Source organism: Apis florea, unplaced genomic scaffold (assembly GCF_048593485.1).
Source record: "Apis florea isolate Af1SG1 unplaced genomic scaffold, ASM4859348v1 contig_1794_pilon, whole genome shotgun sequence".
Lineage (NCBI taxonomy): Eukaryota > Metazoa > Arthropoda > Insecta > Hymenoptera > Apidae > Apis > Apis florea.
This window is the reverse complement of record NW_028256482.1, coordinates 58,741-77,641: the sequence shown is the minus strand read 5'-3', so window position 1 is coordinate 77,641 and position 18,901 is coordinate 58,741. Positions and strand designations below refer to the sequence as shown.

Sequence of the window (18,901 nt, the reverse complement as noted above, 5' to 3'; positions counted from 1 at the left end):
GTAAACTTTTTACAACTAAAACGTAAAAAATACGTGAAAAATTAAAATATTTATTTATGTATAGATTATATATACACAGAAAATAATCTCAATCGTGAAAAGTTATAAATAAAATTTCGAAATTTTTTATGTAAAAAATATATGAAGAGAAATTAAAAATTTTGTCATAAAAATCCATTCAAAAAGTAAAGGAAATCATTGAAGTTATTTTTTTCATCTCAATCATTATTAATATATGAGAATTCAAAGTATTCTCATGATGACTCAAAGTAATGCAAAAATTATGAATGGGACACATCCAGGAATCGTATCTGTTATTTGTCCAAAATTAATTATTTGTCCAGATTAATTACTAATGAAGTGTGAACGAGAAATTAAAGCCATCCAGATCGAAATAATGAAAAATTATTCTCTTTCCTTACACAACAATATCTCGCGAATTAATTATCGAATTGAAATAAATTAAAAGAAATTTTAAAGAATAAAACTCCACATTTTCAATAATTCGTTGATTGTAAATCCAATATATATATATATATATATTGGAATTATAAAAATTTTTTTTAGTTTTAATAAAATTTAATTAAAAAAAAGTTTTAATAAATTATGTGATAGTTATTTGTATAGTTTTATTAATATTGTTTATAATTTTATTAATAGTACATTGAAAATTCTTAATTAAGTTAATTATAAGAACTTTTTTTTTATTAATTTCAATTGATTCGACTTTAATTCGACGTTATATTCAAAAGTGTTGTATAAGTTCTGTAAAAAAAAATTTTTATAAATTCAACAAATGAAGGAAGAGGATTCGTTGATGTCATAAATATTTAATCGTTAATAACTAAAAAACAAAATTGAAAATATAATTTTTTTATTCTTGATTTTCGTTCTTTAAACACTGTTTTCCCCATTTATACGAAGAATTACAAAACATTTTATATATTTAGAAATTTTATTTAAATACAAAAGAAAAAAAATAGTTTTGAAGAGTATTCATTTAATTTATTGTTTTATCTTTTTTCTTTGATTATTTTACGTTGTATACAATATATTTAATGTTAATCTATTAAAAATTATTCGTGAATATTATTTATTAGTGGGATAATTAATAAATATACTTCCTTTTAAAAAAAATGTTGACTCATTAATCGAATTTAAGTCTTAATTTATTATTTTCTAGAAAAAATATCATCTTTTTTCTAAGAAATATCTCGATAAAGAAAAATAATTTACAAATATTATAAATTGAATATGTTATATATGAAAAATTTATAAGTTTTTGATCATGATTTGGTTAATGTTAATTTTTAAATTTATTGAAAATATCCAATATTATTTATACAAATACAAATATCATTACACGTGAATTTTCTTTCTATTGAGAAAATCGTTCGCTTTGAACCAAATTTTGAATAATTTGTTTTTGGCATCATATTTTCTGCACTTTATTGCACTTTGTTTGGTCTGAGGCACTAATGCTATTCAACATTATATTATATTATATTAGAACATATTAACCACATCGATATGTCATTTTTTTAAAATTATTGCTTGCATATGATCTCCAATTTTTATCTCTACTCCATATATATTTTCAATAAATGTTATAATGTTAAAATGTTAATTTTACTTTTAATACAATAGTATAAAATAAATTACAAAATTATTTTGTTAACGTCAAATAATAATACATTATTATTTTATTTATATTATTTATTGTTATATATATAATTCAACATTTATTTAACAATTGAAATATAAAATTCTCTTTTCATTTTTCATTTTTATCGAAACAATGACATACGATTTAATCTTCTTAAAGTTTTTGAACGATATAAACTCAATTGTTTCGAAACTTAAATATTTCTAGCATGATTAATGATTAACAGTTCATAACTCATGTATTACCATTCTCCTTCATCAATAAGTAAAATATATGATAATTAAATACCGCTTATTCTAGTAAAGTGATCGATATTTGTATGCGAAAAAAAAAGCATGCATAATTTCTAAAATAGCATAGCAAATAAATAAATACGAAATATGCACAATACATTTTATAATGGAAACTATATATTTTATCGTAAATATTTTATAAAGATTAATATTTATATAAATTCAAAGATAAACCAAACTTGTAAATATAATAATTTTTTTGTACGTAATAATTTTCTTTCAAATATTAGATCATTCCATAAAAGTTCAAATTTGTAATTAAAAAAAAAAATTATAAATTTAATTTAAATACAATATATATATAATTTTAAATAAAATATAATTTAAAATAAAATCAAGTTATTGCAATTTTTGCAATTCAGGATTAAAGTAAAAAGAAAAACGAATATGCAATTCTGACAAATAAAAAATTGCTATTAAGAAATTTATAAATAAAAAAAAATTTGTTCCATTATATCAATATTTAATCAAATAAAAAAATAATAATTATAAAAAAAATTTAATAATGTGAATAATATTAATATATATTTTATATACAGTACGTAATGAAAGAATTCGAACGCTTATATTTACAATTTTTAATGAACGAAATATATTAAAGAAATATGTTAAAGAAACTTGTTTAAGATAATAAGAGGTGTATAGTACGAGGAAAATTTCAAAAATTATGTCAGCAAAATTTGAAAATAAATCACCAATTTGTGTAATAGATATAACACATTTATTATAAACACGCACTGTTAGTAGGTTACAAAAGTATTCGAAGGTTCTTGATAGTTTTTAAACATTTTAGCCAGAAATATAAATACTAACTGAGATTATTTTTACATTCAATTGATGTCAAATTATCATTCTATTAAGGATAACATAAAAGTGTGCGGTATAATATTCAAAATGAATCCGAAAAAGTTTAAAATACAAAAGTGTGTGAACGAGGAACTCTTCTTTGGTTGCATAAGGATGGGAAATCATATAGTGAGATAGCAAAAATTGTAGACAAAAGTAAATCTACATTATATAAAAAAAAATCAAAAACTGAAGAAACAATTGTGAATAAAATTCGTTCAGATCAAGAAAATTAAGTGAAAGAGACGAAAGAATTATTATTAGCAAAGTAAAAAAAAATCCTATCTTATATTTGCTATCTTATATTTGTTACCTACACTTTCAAGTATGATATCGGAAATGTTTGACAAAGATGTTTATTTCCAATTGTATCAACAAATCTTACAAAATAATAATTTTCATGATAAAGTAGCAAGAAGAAAGTCGTATATTAATAAGCAAAATTAAAAGAAGAGATTGATTTTTGTAAAATTATATTTATAACAAAAGATAATGCTTTTTAGGAAAAAATGATATTTTCTAATGAATCTAATAATAATCTAATAATAATCTAATAATAAAAATCTAATACTTTTAACTTGGATGGCCGATTATGTATGGAAAAGATCAAACACAGTTGTTCAGTCATGATGAGGTTGCATGATAATTAGTGGTACAGAGAATTTAGTATGTATAATAATAATTATAATATTTATTGACGGAATACTTGATAAATACAAATCTCTAGATATTATAAGGAACAATCTCAAAGATAATGCCCATAAGTTGGGATTGTTGGAGGACTTCTATTTTCAACAAGATACTAATGGATCGTATACAATATACTTCATATGTTAAATACTTTACCACAGAGTCCAAATATAAATCTCATCGAAAATTTATTGTCGACAAATTATTACCACCAAAGATGGTCCAATATATTAATGTTAAATAATACTACATATATGAAGCGTTCGAATACTTTTGTAATTTAATAAATATATAATAATTGTAATATTATAATAAATATATTATAACTAATGCACAAATCGATGAATCATTTTCAAATTGTGACATAATCTTTCTTTTCTACTATATACCTCTTATTGTTTTAAATAAGTTACTTTAACATATATGTATATTTTGTCCATCAAAAATTGTAAATGTAAGCGTTCGAATACTTTTGTTATCCACTATATATACTTTTAATAAGGAATTATATAACCTTTTTATATTTTATATGTATGTTTTTTTACTGTAAAATTGTTTAAATAACATAAAAGGATCACAAAGGAATTATAATGTTTCTTTTTTAAAACTGGATTATTAAAACGATATTAGTTATAGATTAGTAACTTATAATAAAATATAAATATTCATGAAGAATGAATATTTTTATGAAATAATAATTTTTAACGCAATCATTTAAATTGCTTCTTTTTCACTTATTATATCTTCTCTTTTTTCTTTTTTTTTTTATTTTTGTTTTGCACTTTATTTAAAAATATACGATGAACGTTCCGAGTAATGAAAAAAGTTCGTCTGCGATGAAACATTTTAAAGATGAATATTCCAATATATTCGCGATCGATATTACGATAAACAACGAATCATCTGAAATTTAGTTGGACTGTTCGATTTTCCACGATGCAATATCGCTCATATCGCGTTTCTCATTTCCTCGAAAGAAGTCTTATTTCCGTGATAAAAAGAAACTGACGAATTTTTTTGTGTATTCATCGACTTCTTTCGTCGTTTCTCATCGCGTGATGGAAGCACGGTTCGCAATTTTATTTCTTTTTTAAATAACCCAAAGAAATAAAAAAAATCAAATAATACATATTATATTATATTATTTATAATATTATAAATATAATATAAATATTTATAATTATATTATATAAATATAATATAATTATTTATAATATAATATTATTTAATTTATATAAAAATTCAATTCAAAAATTTTTCAAAATTAGGAAGAATTGAAAAATATTGTAAAAATGAAAATGTATGTGAAAAAAAATTAAAAAAAAAACTCATTTTAATTCAATGGAATAAAAATAGGGAAAATCACACGATAAATGCTGTTTACTTTCGTTTAACAATTTTAATGTATTTGTTTGAAAACCAATCGATTAAAATTTAATTTCAATTATATTGTACGCGATAAAAAATGAGTATTTTAATTTTATAGAGAAATAAAAAAAATGACTAAAATTGATAAATCACATTTAAATTGATCAAAAGTTTTACATCAAGAATTATTTTATAAAACATATTTGTTGTTTTACAAACTCTTTTCAAGATTAAAGATAACTTGGATCGATAAAATTTAAGTACAAAATACATAAAAAATATTGTTGATAATTCAGTTTGATTAAAAATTTAAAAACACGAACAAATTCTCTATCATTAAAATTCAAGAAATTATGAAATTCTTAAGATGTATAAAATATATAAAAGATAAAAAACTAAATTCGTTCAACATAAAAATTAAATAGCTTTATTATTTGATACGTTTTTAAATTGATTAAAATCAATAATTTTTATTTTAAAACATTTTTATTATTTCTTTACATGTGCTTTACGAATTACAGAATCGAAATACAATGTACTGATTTTAATTCTTAACTTTAACAATTAATTTGGATAGGAAAAAATTGGCTATTATCATATATATCCAAATCTAAATTCATAATTTCATATCTTTTTGAATTTTCAGAATGCACAACTTTTCTTATAAATTTCAATGAAAATTCAATTGAAAATGGAATTATTTTTTTTTTTAAAGAAAAGAGAATTCTGTGAAATTACAAAAAAAAAATTAAATTTATTTTAGCTGAAATATTAACAGTATATTACAAACACTTTAAATATTACATTATTTTTAAATTATAAAAAATTCTAAATTCTAAATTTCGTAAACTAAACATAGATTTAGATTTAGACAAACTCAAATTTCTTGTTAAAAATCAAGTTTTTCAATCGTGAATCATCTTACTTCTTATTTATAACTTATTTCTTATTATATTTTCAATTCATTATATTATTTAAGTTTATTATCATGTAAAATGTATATTATCTAAAAAGAAAATTTCAAACCCTAAAAATAAATGCCAAGTTTTAACAATATCATGTTTTAATATTTTCGTTCACGTACAAAATTTTAATTTTCTCTGCAAGTTATTAAAAAAAAAAAAAATAGAAAAGAGAAGAAAAAATTGTTGAAAATGACTGAAAATGTGAGTATGTATATATATATATATATACACACTTATATATATATATACACTTATATCGTATATATATATATATATATATATATATATATACGATAGATTAATCTTCCGAGTTGATAATCGAGCATCATTGAAAGATAAGATTAATAAACTAACGGCGGTGTAAGTTCTGGTCGAAAGGGATGAAGGAAAACGGGTATTTCCTCTTGAACCTCATCAGCTGGCATTACTACACCATGCTAATAAATAGCCGAAGTTGAGGTTGCATTAATACCTTCTCCTCTTACACACTGGCGCAGGAGTTTCCTCGGTGATACTATCAACCAGTTTGCGGATCCATATTGCGGGAATTTGTTAAAGTTTCCAGGCACCAGAGGAGATGCGTAATTTTCTTTTCCTATGAAATTTACAACATAGTAGTGGTTCTAATAAAAAAAAGAAATGAAAATATACGGTCTGAAAAGATGCATATCTAATTTAATTCTATTTTATATTTTCAAAAAAATAACCAAATCACAATTTTTCTATATATCGAAAGTAGTTTTCGATAAATTTTTAATATATTAAGAAAGAAAGAAGAAAAGCAAATATTTAATATTAGTAAAAAATATTTTTACATCAAAATTCATTTTAAATTTACGACAAATTTTTAATATCCTATATAGAGAAAAAACATAAGGCAAAAATAAACATATTTGATTTTAATTTTAATAAAACAAATATTAAAAATAGATAAAAATAGATTTATAATTTGATCGTGATATAAAATATTTAGAATTTCATAAGATTATATATATCGCAATTTCGACGAGATTGGAACATGTTAATTTAATCTCCAATAAAATAGAAATTCTAATAAATCTATAAGAAAATTCTCCTCTTATTTCATTTATTTTTAAATATGTAGTAAATAAAAAACCTTGAATATTAATTATTACGTGTTATTAAGTTAGCACAATTGAATAATGATCTTAACAATCTACACTAATTAGCTATGGAAGTTAGACCTCGTTTGCATCAGATATCCCTTGAATCATTATCATATAGATATGCTATAATTGCACCAAATCAACAGCATTCAACTCCCTATTGTCTGTATGATTATAATGGACAGAAAGTTGAATTGTTAATATTATTATTTTATTATTATATTGTTTAATATTATATTAAATTATTTGTACGTATAAAATATCTATTTACATATATATTATTTTATTAATTATCAATATATATATAATTGTATATTATACTAGAAATTTGATTAAATATATTATTTAGAAATATATATCACAAAATCTATATTCTTCGAAATCTTGATCATACGAAAAAAAAAAGAAAAGATTTTGAACGGTTCACGAATAATATTAAAAATTTTGATATTAAAATGACTATAGTAGATAAGGTCATTCATAATCATTTTATATAAATAATAATTTTTCTATATTTAATCTCAAATAACTATTTTTTTCTATATTTATCTTTCTATATTTCTTTAAAAAATGAAAAATGCGCAAAATTATTTTTCCTTTTTTGATTTGAATGAAAGATTTCATTAAAGCTTTCGTTTACGCGACGATTAAAAATATATTCCAAATATTAATATAACAAATATAAATATTTTATTATTTATTTACTTTTTTCCGAAACTGTAAAGTGTATTTAAAAAAAGAAAACTTTTTTTTAGGAAAGAAAATATTTTTCACCGGAGATGATTTTAACAATTTAATCGTTCCAGCCAATATATTTGCGCGACACGTGATACACTTGTTTTATACAATTTTTTTCATCGAGTTAATATTAACTTCTCGAAAATTCCTTTGTTACACAAGAGATTAATTGCTCCTTCGTGTTCCATTGGACGATTAATTTGATAGAACACATTTCTCAATTCCTTAACAACTTCTTTTATGAACGATAAAAAAATTTTACATGCAGACATTTTTTTAAGCATTTTATATCTTCATTCGTTTCTCACTCTTCTCTCTCTCTCTCTCTCTCTCTTTCTCTACCCATTCTTAGCGAAAAATTAAATCAGTCAACCATAGAAAAAAGTTCTCTAAAGTAGTAATGGAAATATTTTCTATGGTAGTGATAGGAAATAAAATAAAGCTTACAAATAATAAAATATTCTTATTCGAGAAGAGGAAAAATATTAATTCTTATTGCTAACTTTCTACTGACAAGAATGAAAGAATAAGAGAAAGATACAAAGAAGCCTGATAGAACGCATTGCATTAATTTAAGAACATACGATTTACATTAGCGGTCTGTGACTTAATGCAACATCGATATGATGGATAAAGTATAGCAGTTTTGTATCGTATCATATCTCATAAACTTTTGTAATCAAAACTTAACGCGAACTATAAAAGAAAATGATACATGAATATAACTTCCAGAATGTATAGTGTTTTCCTACGGTTGTATCATCGATATATTTATTAACTTTTGACAATTAATCAATTGATCGGTTAATATCGATAAATTGAGTTTGAAATAATAATGCAAATTATTATTGCAAATTATATATTATATATATATAAATTATATATATTATGCAATAATTATTATATATATGAGAATTATGCAAACTATTATATAATTATTCAAAGAAGAAAAAAATTAAAAGATGCTCTTTGCATCAATTCAATAGTATATATAGTAAAAATTATTTTATTTTCTCTTTAATGATAGTTGATATCCTATTAATCAGTTTTAATTCTATATCTTCTCATTCGATTGCGCTTTCCTATCGTTAAAAAATTCTTATGTAGTTAATATAATTAGTTTTGTTTTATTTAAAAAAAGAAAAAATAAAATAAAATAATAATAATTATATATGTATACTTAATAAAAATAAAATAGAATTTTTTTTATAAAATTAAAGTAAAATAGAGAGATAAATTAAAACTGCATAAATATATAATTTATATTTCTCATATAAATGATTAAATTAATATTATTAATAAAATTTTACAAAATATAAGATACAATATACTAATATAGATATATATTTTTAGATAACTTGATAATAAAAAAATTAAAATTTTTAAAGTAAATTTTACAGATTCTAAATTATCTAATTATTCTATATCTATTTAAAATTATATTTCATTATTTCAAAAGAATTATCTGTAACGTAAAATTTGGAATTTATCAATTATCTTACAGAGCCATATTATTATACATATTAATCGACTCGAATCATTTTTATATTTATGTTTTAGTTGATTTTTTACGTATTATACATAATTGCACTTGATATATTTTAAGAATTATAATTAGAGCAATATATTAAAAATATATTTCCAGTAAATATTAATTAATAATTACATGTAATTTTTTTTGACACAAGCTATGATTTAATTGCAGGAAATTTGGCTGGTCGATTGTCAATTAACGTCCTGTTAGTCGTAATACATCTGGCACTAATCAACATGTTTAATTGATCGTTTAATCATTAGGTAAGTAAATTAAATGTGATATTTTTCGAAATAAATCATCTTAAAATCAACTTTATTTCATTCAATGTTTAGCATCTATCTTTAGCATCAGTTTCATCTGAAATTTTATATCAAATTTTATAGACAACTTTGTTTACATTTCTTGAATAAAACATCAAAGACTTTTGTAATTTTTTTAAAAATTAGAGATGCACGAAGCGATTTCCATTTGATCTTTTACATTTTTCGACTAACGATCTACTTTGTTATTCCAATTTGACAAAGTTTAATTTAATTCTAAGTTTAAACTTTTTTAATAGTTTGGACTATATTTTCAAAGACTTCTTGCTTCAAAATAATTAATTAAAAAAAATTAATTTACATATTTATAACACAACAAATATTTTTATTTTTAGCTTTTGCTTTGAAAATCTTTTCCGTATAAAAACTTTTTAATAAATTATCATTTAAATACTCAATAATTTTCTCTTTAATTTATATTTCCATACTTCTTCAACTTTAAATTATGCTTAACGAAAAAACAAATGCTTCGCTTAGATGCATTATTCATAAATACAATATCGCATTTAATAATTAATATAGTTAAATAATTAGATATTTAATATATACAAAAATAGTTCATTATATAAAACTTGAATGAAAATTTATTTAAAATTTGACTTATATCTTAATTTAATAACAAATCGTATCCTTAATTATGTGACGAATGATGATATCTTAAAAATATGAATGAAGACTTTATATTTTAAAATTTGGAAAACAGAAATAATTAAGGAAAAATTATCAACTATATTAATTCTTTACTGCGAATGATTGAATATATATACTAAAATATATAAAAATATATAAACTAAAATTGTAAAAATATAAAAACTAAAAACCAGAATAATTTAAATTAATATATGAATAAAATTGATTATTCTAGAAGTATTTGTGCAAAATTTAAAATAAATGAAAAAAAATAAAAATATATATATATTAGAAGAATAAAATATTATTAGATAGAAATAGTAGATAAAAAAGTTATTAACGTATAAATCAGAGAATATCGTCACATAATTTTAATGTTATCATTATATTTATTATTAAACTTGTTAGATTAACTTGTTATTATCGTATACATTTAAAAAATTTTTATGTCTTGCATTTAAAAATACAAATTCACTTTGATCAAATAATTCATTATTATCTGATTTCAGATCATCGCCTAAAACGAAATTCCAAACGAATTGCGAATATGTACGTGTAAAAATCCATCATTTCGATTTATCATCTACTATGCCTAAGATACTTATCGACAGACACGATGTGCCCATTTTTAATGTTGTTTCACAAAATGCGATAAAATCAAGTGTCGAACGTTGAGCATCGATCAATATTCACAATCATTGTTCACATTATAAAATTTTGTTTATAATTATACATACATATATATATATCTAAATACATCAGAATTAACGAGAATACCAAGAAGATTAACAATGATACATCATAATGCGCTGTTTAGAATATTATTCACAATGAAATCCTAATTTATCGTGACATTTAGCATGGATGCGATTAAAGAAAAAAACCAAAGATACAGAAATCGAAAGATCAAAAAAAAAAAAAAAAAAAAAAGAAAAAGAAAAATTTTTGCACGGCGTTGTAAATAACGTTCGAGATTTGATCATATTATAGTTCGAATTATATTGTAGATTGTATTTGTTACTCTTCGTGTTACGTCAGATTCATAATATATTGAATAAAATGTATGGAACTTTAAATAGGATATACAGCAGATAAGATATATATATGATATATATATAAAAGATGAAACAAGACACACAAAAAAAGAAAGATCGAGGTATATATATATTGATTATACGTAATTTGAATGTGTAATTATTTTAATATGTGTAAATAGCTGCGACAATATGCGGTATCGAAATGCGAACAAAAATTATAATGAATATTTAAGAAAAAAACAATATAAAATAATAACATCCTTGCTCGAGAAAACGGATTGTACAGTTTCTGCGACGATATAATCTATTATTGTACATGTTATTCCTAATCGCAAAACATGACAATTATATGTAATTATAATAATGCGAGAGATAAAAGTATACCATAACGGAGAAAAAATAATTAAGATTATTTCGATATGTCAAAATGATGTTACGCTAGTAGTTTCACTAGTATGGATAAGTTTAACATTTCGATTGATTATAATTAAAAAACTTGGAAAGTTCGCTCAGATATTTCTATCTTTCTGATTTAGTCGATCCAATGAAAAGACCAAAAAATTAGTATTTAATCTTATCGATAAAATATTTAATTGTTATTTTCATTGTTGAATACCAAATTATACCAAAGATAAAAATCGAAAAATATTCGATTGAATAAAAATTTAAGCTATGTGCACCAAAGTACGTGATTAATTAAATTAGGCCTAATTTGTAATATATATGTTTGCTTCTATGCGAGGAATATCAACCAGCTTTTGAAAAAATTAACGTTAACGCTAGAACTATCTAATCGAGCAAATATTTTGTTTTTATTAATTTTATTACATATTAAAAATATGTAAATGTTTAAAAAAAATTACATTATGGAAATTATTATTAATAATAATTAATTATTAACGTATCTCATTAACAATAGACGTATCGTTATTATTAAATTAATTTTTATTTATAATTATGTATAATTATATACGCGTAACGTAAAATTATCTTCATAATATTATTTTAATTCTTATCGTTCATCATATGTACAATTTGTACATAATTAATAATTATTTAAATAATTTTATATAGGTATATATTATGGATAGCAAGTTCTAGCATTAACCCATTAAAATTTAAAGTTATTTTTCGAATAAAGAAGAAATATATATTCTTTATATGTATTTGAAACAAATAGAATGTACTAAAGCTGCGTTGTAATTAATCGAGTCGTTAATCGAATTTAATCGTTTAAAAAGCTTATATTAATCGTTTAAAGCTAAATATTGATGCACATAATGAATAATATTATAACTAATAACACTAAACAAAAAAAAATAAAGAAGGAAAGAAGGAAAAAGATTATAGTTGTTACAGTTGTAAATAAATTCTCTATAGCACTTCTAGTCCTTCAAATATGAGAAGCCTATCAAACAAAGAAAAAAAAAAAAAAAAGAAAAGAAAAGGAGGAAAGAAGAAAGAATTCTGTATTATAATTTCATGTACAATATCCGTGATTTCTATTTATACAAATATTTAGAAAAAAAAAAAAGAAAAAAAAGAGAGATTTTCATATTTGAAAAGTGAAATACATTTCTGTAAGAAAGATATCATTGAGCAGTGTACCTATGTCATTCAATATTTTGCAAAATATTCGTATCCTTCAAAAAGACATCTAATCTAAAATAATCGATAATTAATATTCATCTTTTTTCGACATATTAAAAAAAAAAAAAAGAAAAATAATGGCACAAGGAGCATTATGCAAGAAAATGCAAGAAACGTATAAACGAATCGAACTTAATTTCTGGAGGACAATATAGGAAATATGTATATGTATATGTAACGCGTGCCTCAAATTAATAGGGTAGCTGATAATTTCTCTTTTACAATTTTAATAATTTCTATGTATAATTTAATATTTTTTGTCTCGTCAATATTTTTAATAACAACTTGATTATTTTTAATTATTATTCATTTTTCTGCTTTAATTAATTCATATTAATCGTTTCAACGTCGTTTTTTTTTTTTTCTAACATTGAAATCGTTCGATAATCTTTTCAATTATTAGCGAATAATTTTTCATTGAAGATCGAGCACGCGATTTCGATGATAACAAATTTTAATCTTTAATTTAAGTGTTTCATTGTAAAAGAATTCTTCGTTCCTCGATATTTTTTATAATATTTTAAAGCGACGTTTTTCATAATGTTTAAAACTTTGAATGAAAATGTAAATGATTTTAATAAATGGATTTTATTCAATTTCAACGATATTATTTCTTGTGTTTATTTTTTTTTTTATCTTCATTTTATTTCTATCGTGTTTATTATAAATTATTATATATTATTTGATTTTTATTTAATCGTACTACGTAATAAAATTTTGACTATATATTTGATTCAAATTTTCCGTCTATTTTTCTATATTTTTCTATAAAATATAAGAATTAATATTCGAGAATTCATTGGTTACCCTGATAATAACTCTTTGCAAATTATACTTTAAAAAGATTAGTCAGTTCAAGCGAAAGAGTCGTAGTAAAAATGATTTTGTAAAACAAGAATGTACATGAACAATTTAACGATTCCGACAGTGTTCAATTCAAAATATTAAAAAAAAAAAAAAAAAAAGTTAGGCCAAAAACTCATACGCAAAGGGTTGAACTTTTGCAATTCTTGTACAACAAAGATTAAAAAAGAATAACGCACAATGATATTTATTTAATTATTCGCGATAAATGTCAATAAAATAAATCGATATAGAATCTAAAAATTATCTAAAATAAAATATAATTATTTATATGAATTCTATTAACCTTTTGCGTCTGTGTATTTCGAATAATTAATACCACATAATTTTATACAAAGCCTTATATCTTATAATTACTTCTGTAAATAATGCATGAATATATTAAAATTCACTTATACGTATAGGGATTGTAAAGAAATTTTCGATACAAATTTTATAGAATAATAGAACTTATTGAAGAGAAATGAAAAATATTTTAATAATGATAATAATTTTTAAATTTTTCATTTAAAATACTTTCTAGCTATTTATTTATTATTATTTAGAAATAGATAATGTACATAATTAAAATAAAATGATATCAAATTTTAGAATTTAAAAATTCGTATTTATACGTTTTAAGAAAAAAATTAATAATTTTCATTAAAAAAATAACTCGTAGAAACATTTCTTTTTTATTTCAATATGTTCTATCAACATATACATATAAAACTTGTAATCATAATTTCTTTACTTCTTGTATACACATTGATAAAATATTTCAAAATTGAACAGAGTATTTCTAAAAAAAAAATATATCGTTCGCAAAAAATAAAAAAAAAATTTCATTAAAAAAATATCTTATGATTTTTTTTATTTGATTTTTTTAAGGAACAATGAGAAACATTAGAACTTGAAATAATAAAAAAGATAGATTTTAAATATATTTTTTAAATATTTATCGAATTAATTATATAATTTCTATAATAAAAAGAATACAAATACATAAACGAATATATTCGTTCGTTTATAATATTTCCTATAAAAATGAAAAGAATATGCTTTTATGATTGTCTTTCTTAATATTATCTCTGTGTAATTTTGAAAAATATTATTGCATATGCATTCGTGTGTACGTACATCGAACTCGAACAATTCACGCATATATAAAGAAAAAATTTATTATCTGAAATGATTTAATAAAAAACAAAAAATAAAAAATATTTCGATAATAAGAAAGTGAAATAGAGAGAGAGAAAAAAAACAATATTAAAATTATTTACATATATCGTGATATCTAAAATAAAATCAGATAATAGAACAATAAAATAATAGAAAATTATTAAATGATAATTATTAAATGAAATTAATTTGAAATAAAATACCGAATATTGTTCAGATTGCAAAAAATTATAATTAATTTCCACATTCACAGGATTACATTAATCAAAAAAGACGAAAAATTTACTCAACACACATTCAATTAAATATATTCATAAATATTCAATTAATATAAATCGTGTATAGTTTGTGCCAGATGTACGTTTTTACGCTGAATCACAATTAGCAAACGCGCAATGAAATCGCGACCAATTGTATTAACGTTGTATGTAACCGTAATCCATATTGTATGTATATATCTGTGTATAAATGCGAATTAAAACAACTATAGAGGTAGATTATTTCGTACTAAATACAGATGTAATCAATGTTTTACATATGGAATTGCATTTACAAAGTGTACTCGCTTAAGTCCAAGGATTCCTCGAAAAATTCGATGACAAAGGATAATTTACCGATTTTGTTATTCCTGTTCGACACAACCCTTCGTTTCATTCCACTATCAATTTTGAATATACACATATTATAATACGAGTATTATGTTTAATATTTAATCAAAATATAAAAGAACAAAATCATTTGTTTTTTATTATTTAATTGAAAAATTTTATTATATAATTTTATCCTATAATTTAAGATTTAAAATATTATTTATTTATTTATTTTAACAATGATACGAAACAAAAATCAAAATTTTAAAAAAATCAGTGAGAATTATTATAAGAATGTATAAGAATAATACATTGAAATATTAAAATTTTATCATATTAAAAAATACGAATTAGTACACTTTTTCTTGTATAGATAGTTTCAAAATTAGAAATTTTAAATTATACCAATTATACTGCGATAAATATTTGTTTTTCTTTCCTTTATATTTTACTTTTTTTTATAATTGATTTATTTCGATCGAAGCTATTATTTAATATGATATTGAAAAGAAAATTGTATGAATTTTCATTATGATTCTTTATCATTTTATTATTTACTATCTATTTATATAAATATAATATGTTCGTAGTAATGTAAAGCTTATTTAAATAGCTTTAATTTAAACAAATATTAAAGAATTATAATTTAAAATTTATTCGAAATAAGATAATATCATAGGATAATAAATTCGATAAGATTAATTAAAAAGTTAAATATTTTTTTATTAAATATTCACATAATTTGTAACTTATTTCAATAAAATTAATGTGAAATATTAAATTCAAAATATAATAAATGAAAATGAATTTAATTATGTTTATTATTTTTCTACGTTATGAAACGAAAGGTTCACGAAAGATACGGTGAAATGTTATAAACAAATAAAATAGGAATACGAACACGAATAATTTTTATCGTGATTGTTGCATAATAAATATACTATTAATGAGTTAAAATAATTAATAAAATAATTAAAAAAGAATTTCGACTACCGCTATATTAAGCCCTGATCATTTAATCAAATTGAATCATATAATATAATCATGTACTTTTTTTTCTCACGAGAAAACCATAGGAAAGACTTTATTTGAATTTTTTAATCATATGTTTAATTAAAAATATTATTTAATCAAGATAATTCAGGAAGATATCATAAAAATAAAAAAAACGAGAAAAATTATCATTGTATATTTTCGCTGTGTTTTATAAATAAATAAAAAATATATAATAAAACCAAAAATATATGTATCGTTATTATTTTATTAATAAATTGAAAGATATGCTATTTTTGTAATAAGTATAACTCATTGATTTAATTAGCAAAAATAATTTTTTTGTACTTTTCGAAATATATGGAAAAAAAAAGAAAAGAGTAAAATTATCAAAAACATTTATCAAAGAAACAAAATTTTAAAACTTTTAAAGAAATATAGAATTAAATTACAGCTTATACTATTGGCTTATATTTGACCAATTATATATACATTATCTATTGTGCTTAATTTTAATTTAATTAAAATTTAGTTATAAAAGTTTTGAATTTTTTAATTATTGAATATTCAAAAATTTAATAAAAACAAATTAAGAATTTAATTATAATAAAATTATGTATATTATATATACATTATATATATATATATATATATTATGTATATGTAATTATTATAAAATTTTATTTCAATTTATTTTAATTTAAATTATAAATTCTGATTTAAACTTTAATCAAATTATATTATTATATAATTAGACAAAAATAAAAAATTTCATTAATATAATCGAAATTATATTCATTAATTGAAGAATAATTTGGTATATTAAATATTAAGAGTAATTAATTTATTGTTTAATAAATTATATTAATTATATTACAATTTATAAAATTTGTTAATAGATTTTATATGTTATTCTAAGGCTTTTTTTAATAAAATTTTTAAATATTTATATAATATATATAATATTTTATTCACAGCGATAAATTCTTTACTCGGAAAACAGAGAGAAACATGTCTTTAGACTTATTTTTTAGTTGTTTTTTGTGATATTTTTTACTTATTTCTTGTTTTATTTTTATTTTAGATTTATTTTTTAATTATTCTTTAGTTATTTTAATTTTAAATTAATTTTTTAGTTGTTTTCTAGTTATTTTTTGTTTCATTTTTATTTTAGATTTATTTTTTAGTTGTTTTTTCTTTTATTTCTTAATTGTTTTCTAATTATTCCAATTTTAGATTTACTTTTTAGTTAATTATTAATCCTATATGAACAACTAATGAAATTGCTATTATAGATTTTATATTGACATGTTAATCTTAAAACTAAAACTCTAAATGAATTAATAATTATTAAAAAATTATTTACATAATTAAATATTAACTTAAAAATTATTATTAATCATAATATTCCATATTTTTCATATATAATTTTAATATAATTGATGCTAAAATTATTGAATAATAAAATGCTTCAACATGAGCTTTTAATTATCAATCATAAAATATATATAAAGAAATTTTTACTAAAAATGATATTAATAAATAGATAAATAATAATAAATATAAATCTAAATTTACTATTTCTATTAATAAAAATATTAATCTACATTGAATTTAATAAACATTTATAATATAGATAAAGAAAAAACTATTATATAAAATATTAAATAAAATTCTAATAATTATCAATTTTCTCTATACCCTCTATATTTCCATTTTACAACTATATAAAAAATTAAAATAAACTTAAAATAAAAAAATTAATAAAAATTCATAAAATAAATAAAATACCAATGAATTTATAGATATAAAAACTAATAATAAAGAAATTATTAATATATTTTTATTAATAAACAAGATTTATTAATATATAAATTATTCAGTTTCTATTTAATGAAAAATAAATTAATTCAAAAATTCACAAAGTTAATATAATCAATTCATATGAAAAATAATTAAATCTAAAATTATAAAAAACCTTAAATTAATCGAATCAATTAAAATCAAATACATTAAGATTATTAATATAATTAAATTTCCAATAAATATATTTAAATTATCTTTTTTAATTTTATTAATAAATATTCTTATCATATATAAAATTAATATAGCTATCATTTAATTAAAAATTGAATTTGCTATAATTAAATTTTGATGACCATATTCATAATTCATTCTTAGTAATAATGATAATTTAATTACATACTAATTCATACAGAAAAAATTAAATAAATTAAATAATAAAAAACAATCAATTTAATTCAAAATAAATTATGTAGAATAGAATAATGATAACTATAAATCATAATTATAAACCTTAAAAAATAAACATTATAATAAAATATAAATATTATATAAAATATTATATATAAATAAATATTATATATATTATATTAAATTATATATTATATATAAATAATATTATA

General features: G+C 20.0%; 1 protein-coding gene across 2 annotated transcripts in view; it reads left to right on the top strand.

The window, feature by feature from the left end:
- Positions 1-13,463, top strand: part of LOC100869915 (uncharacterized) — a 29,313-nt gene extending 15,850 nt beyond the window's left edge. For both annotated transcript variants that reach the window (XM_003695691.4, XM_012489343.3), the window contains 2 exons: positions 9,399-9,490; positions 10,690-13,463. In XM_003695691.4, coding sequence (XP_003695739.2) covers positions 9,399-9,475 — 77 coding nt within the window. In that variant the 3' untranslated portion in view covers positions 9,476-9,490; positions 10,690-13,463. The remainder of the gene's footprint in view (positions 1-9,398; positions 9,491-10,689) is intronic.
- Positions 13,464-18,901: the final 5,438 nt, after the last annotated feature.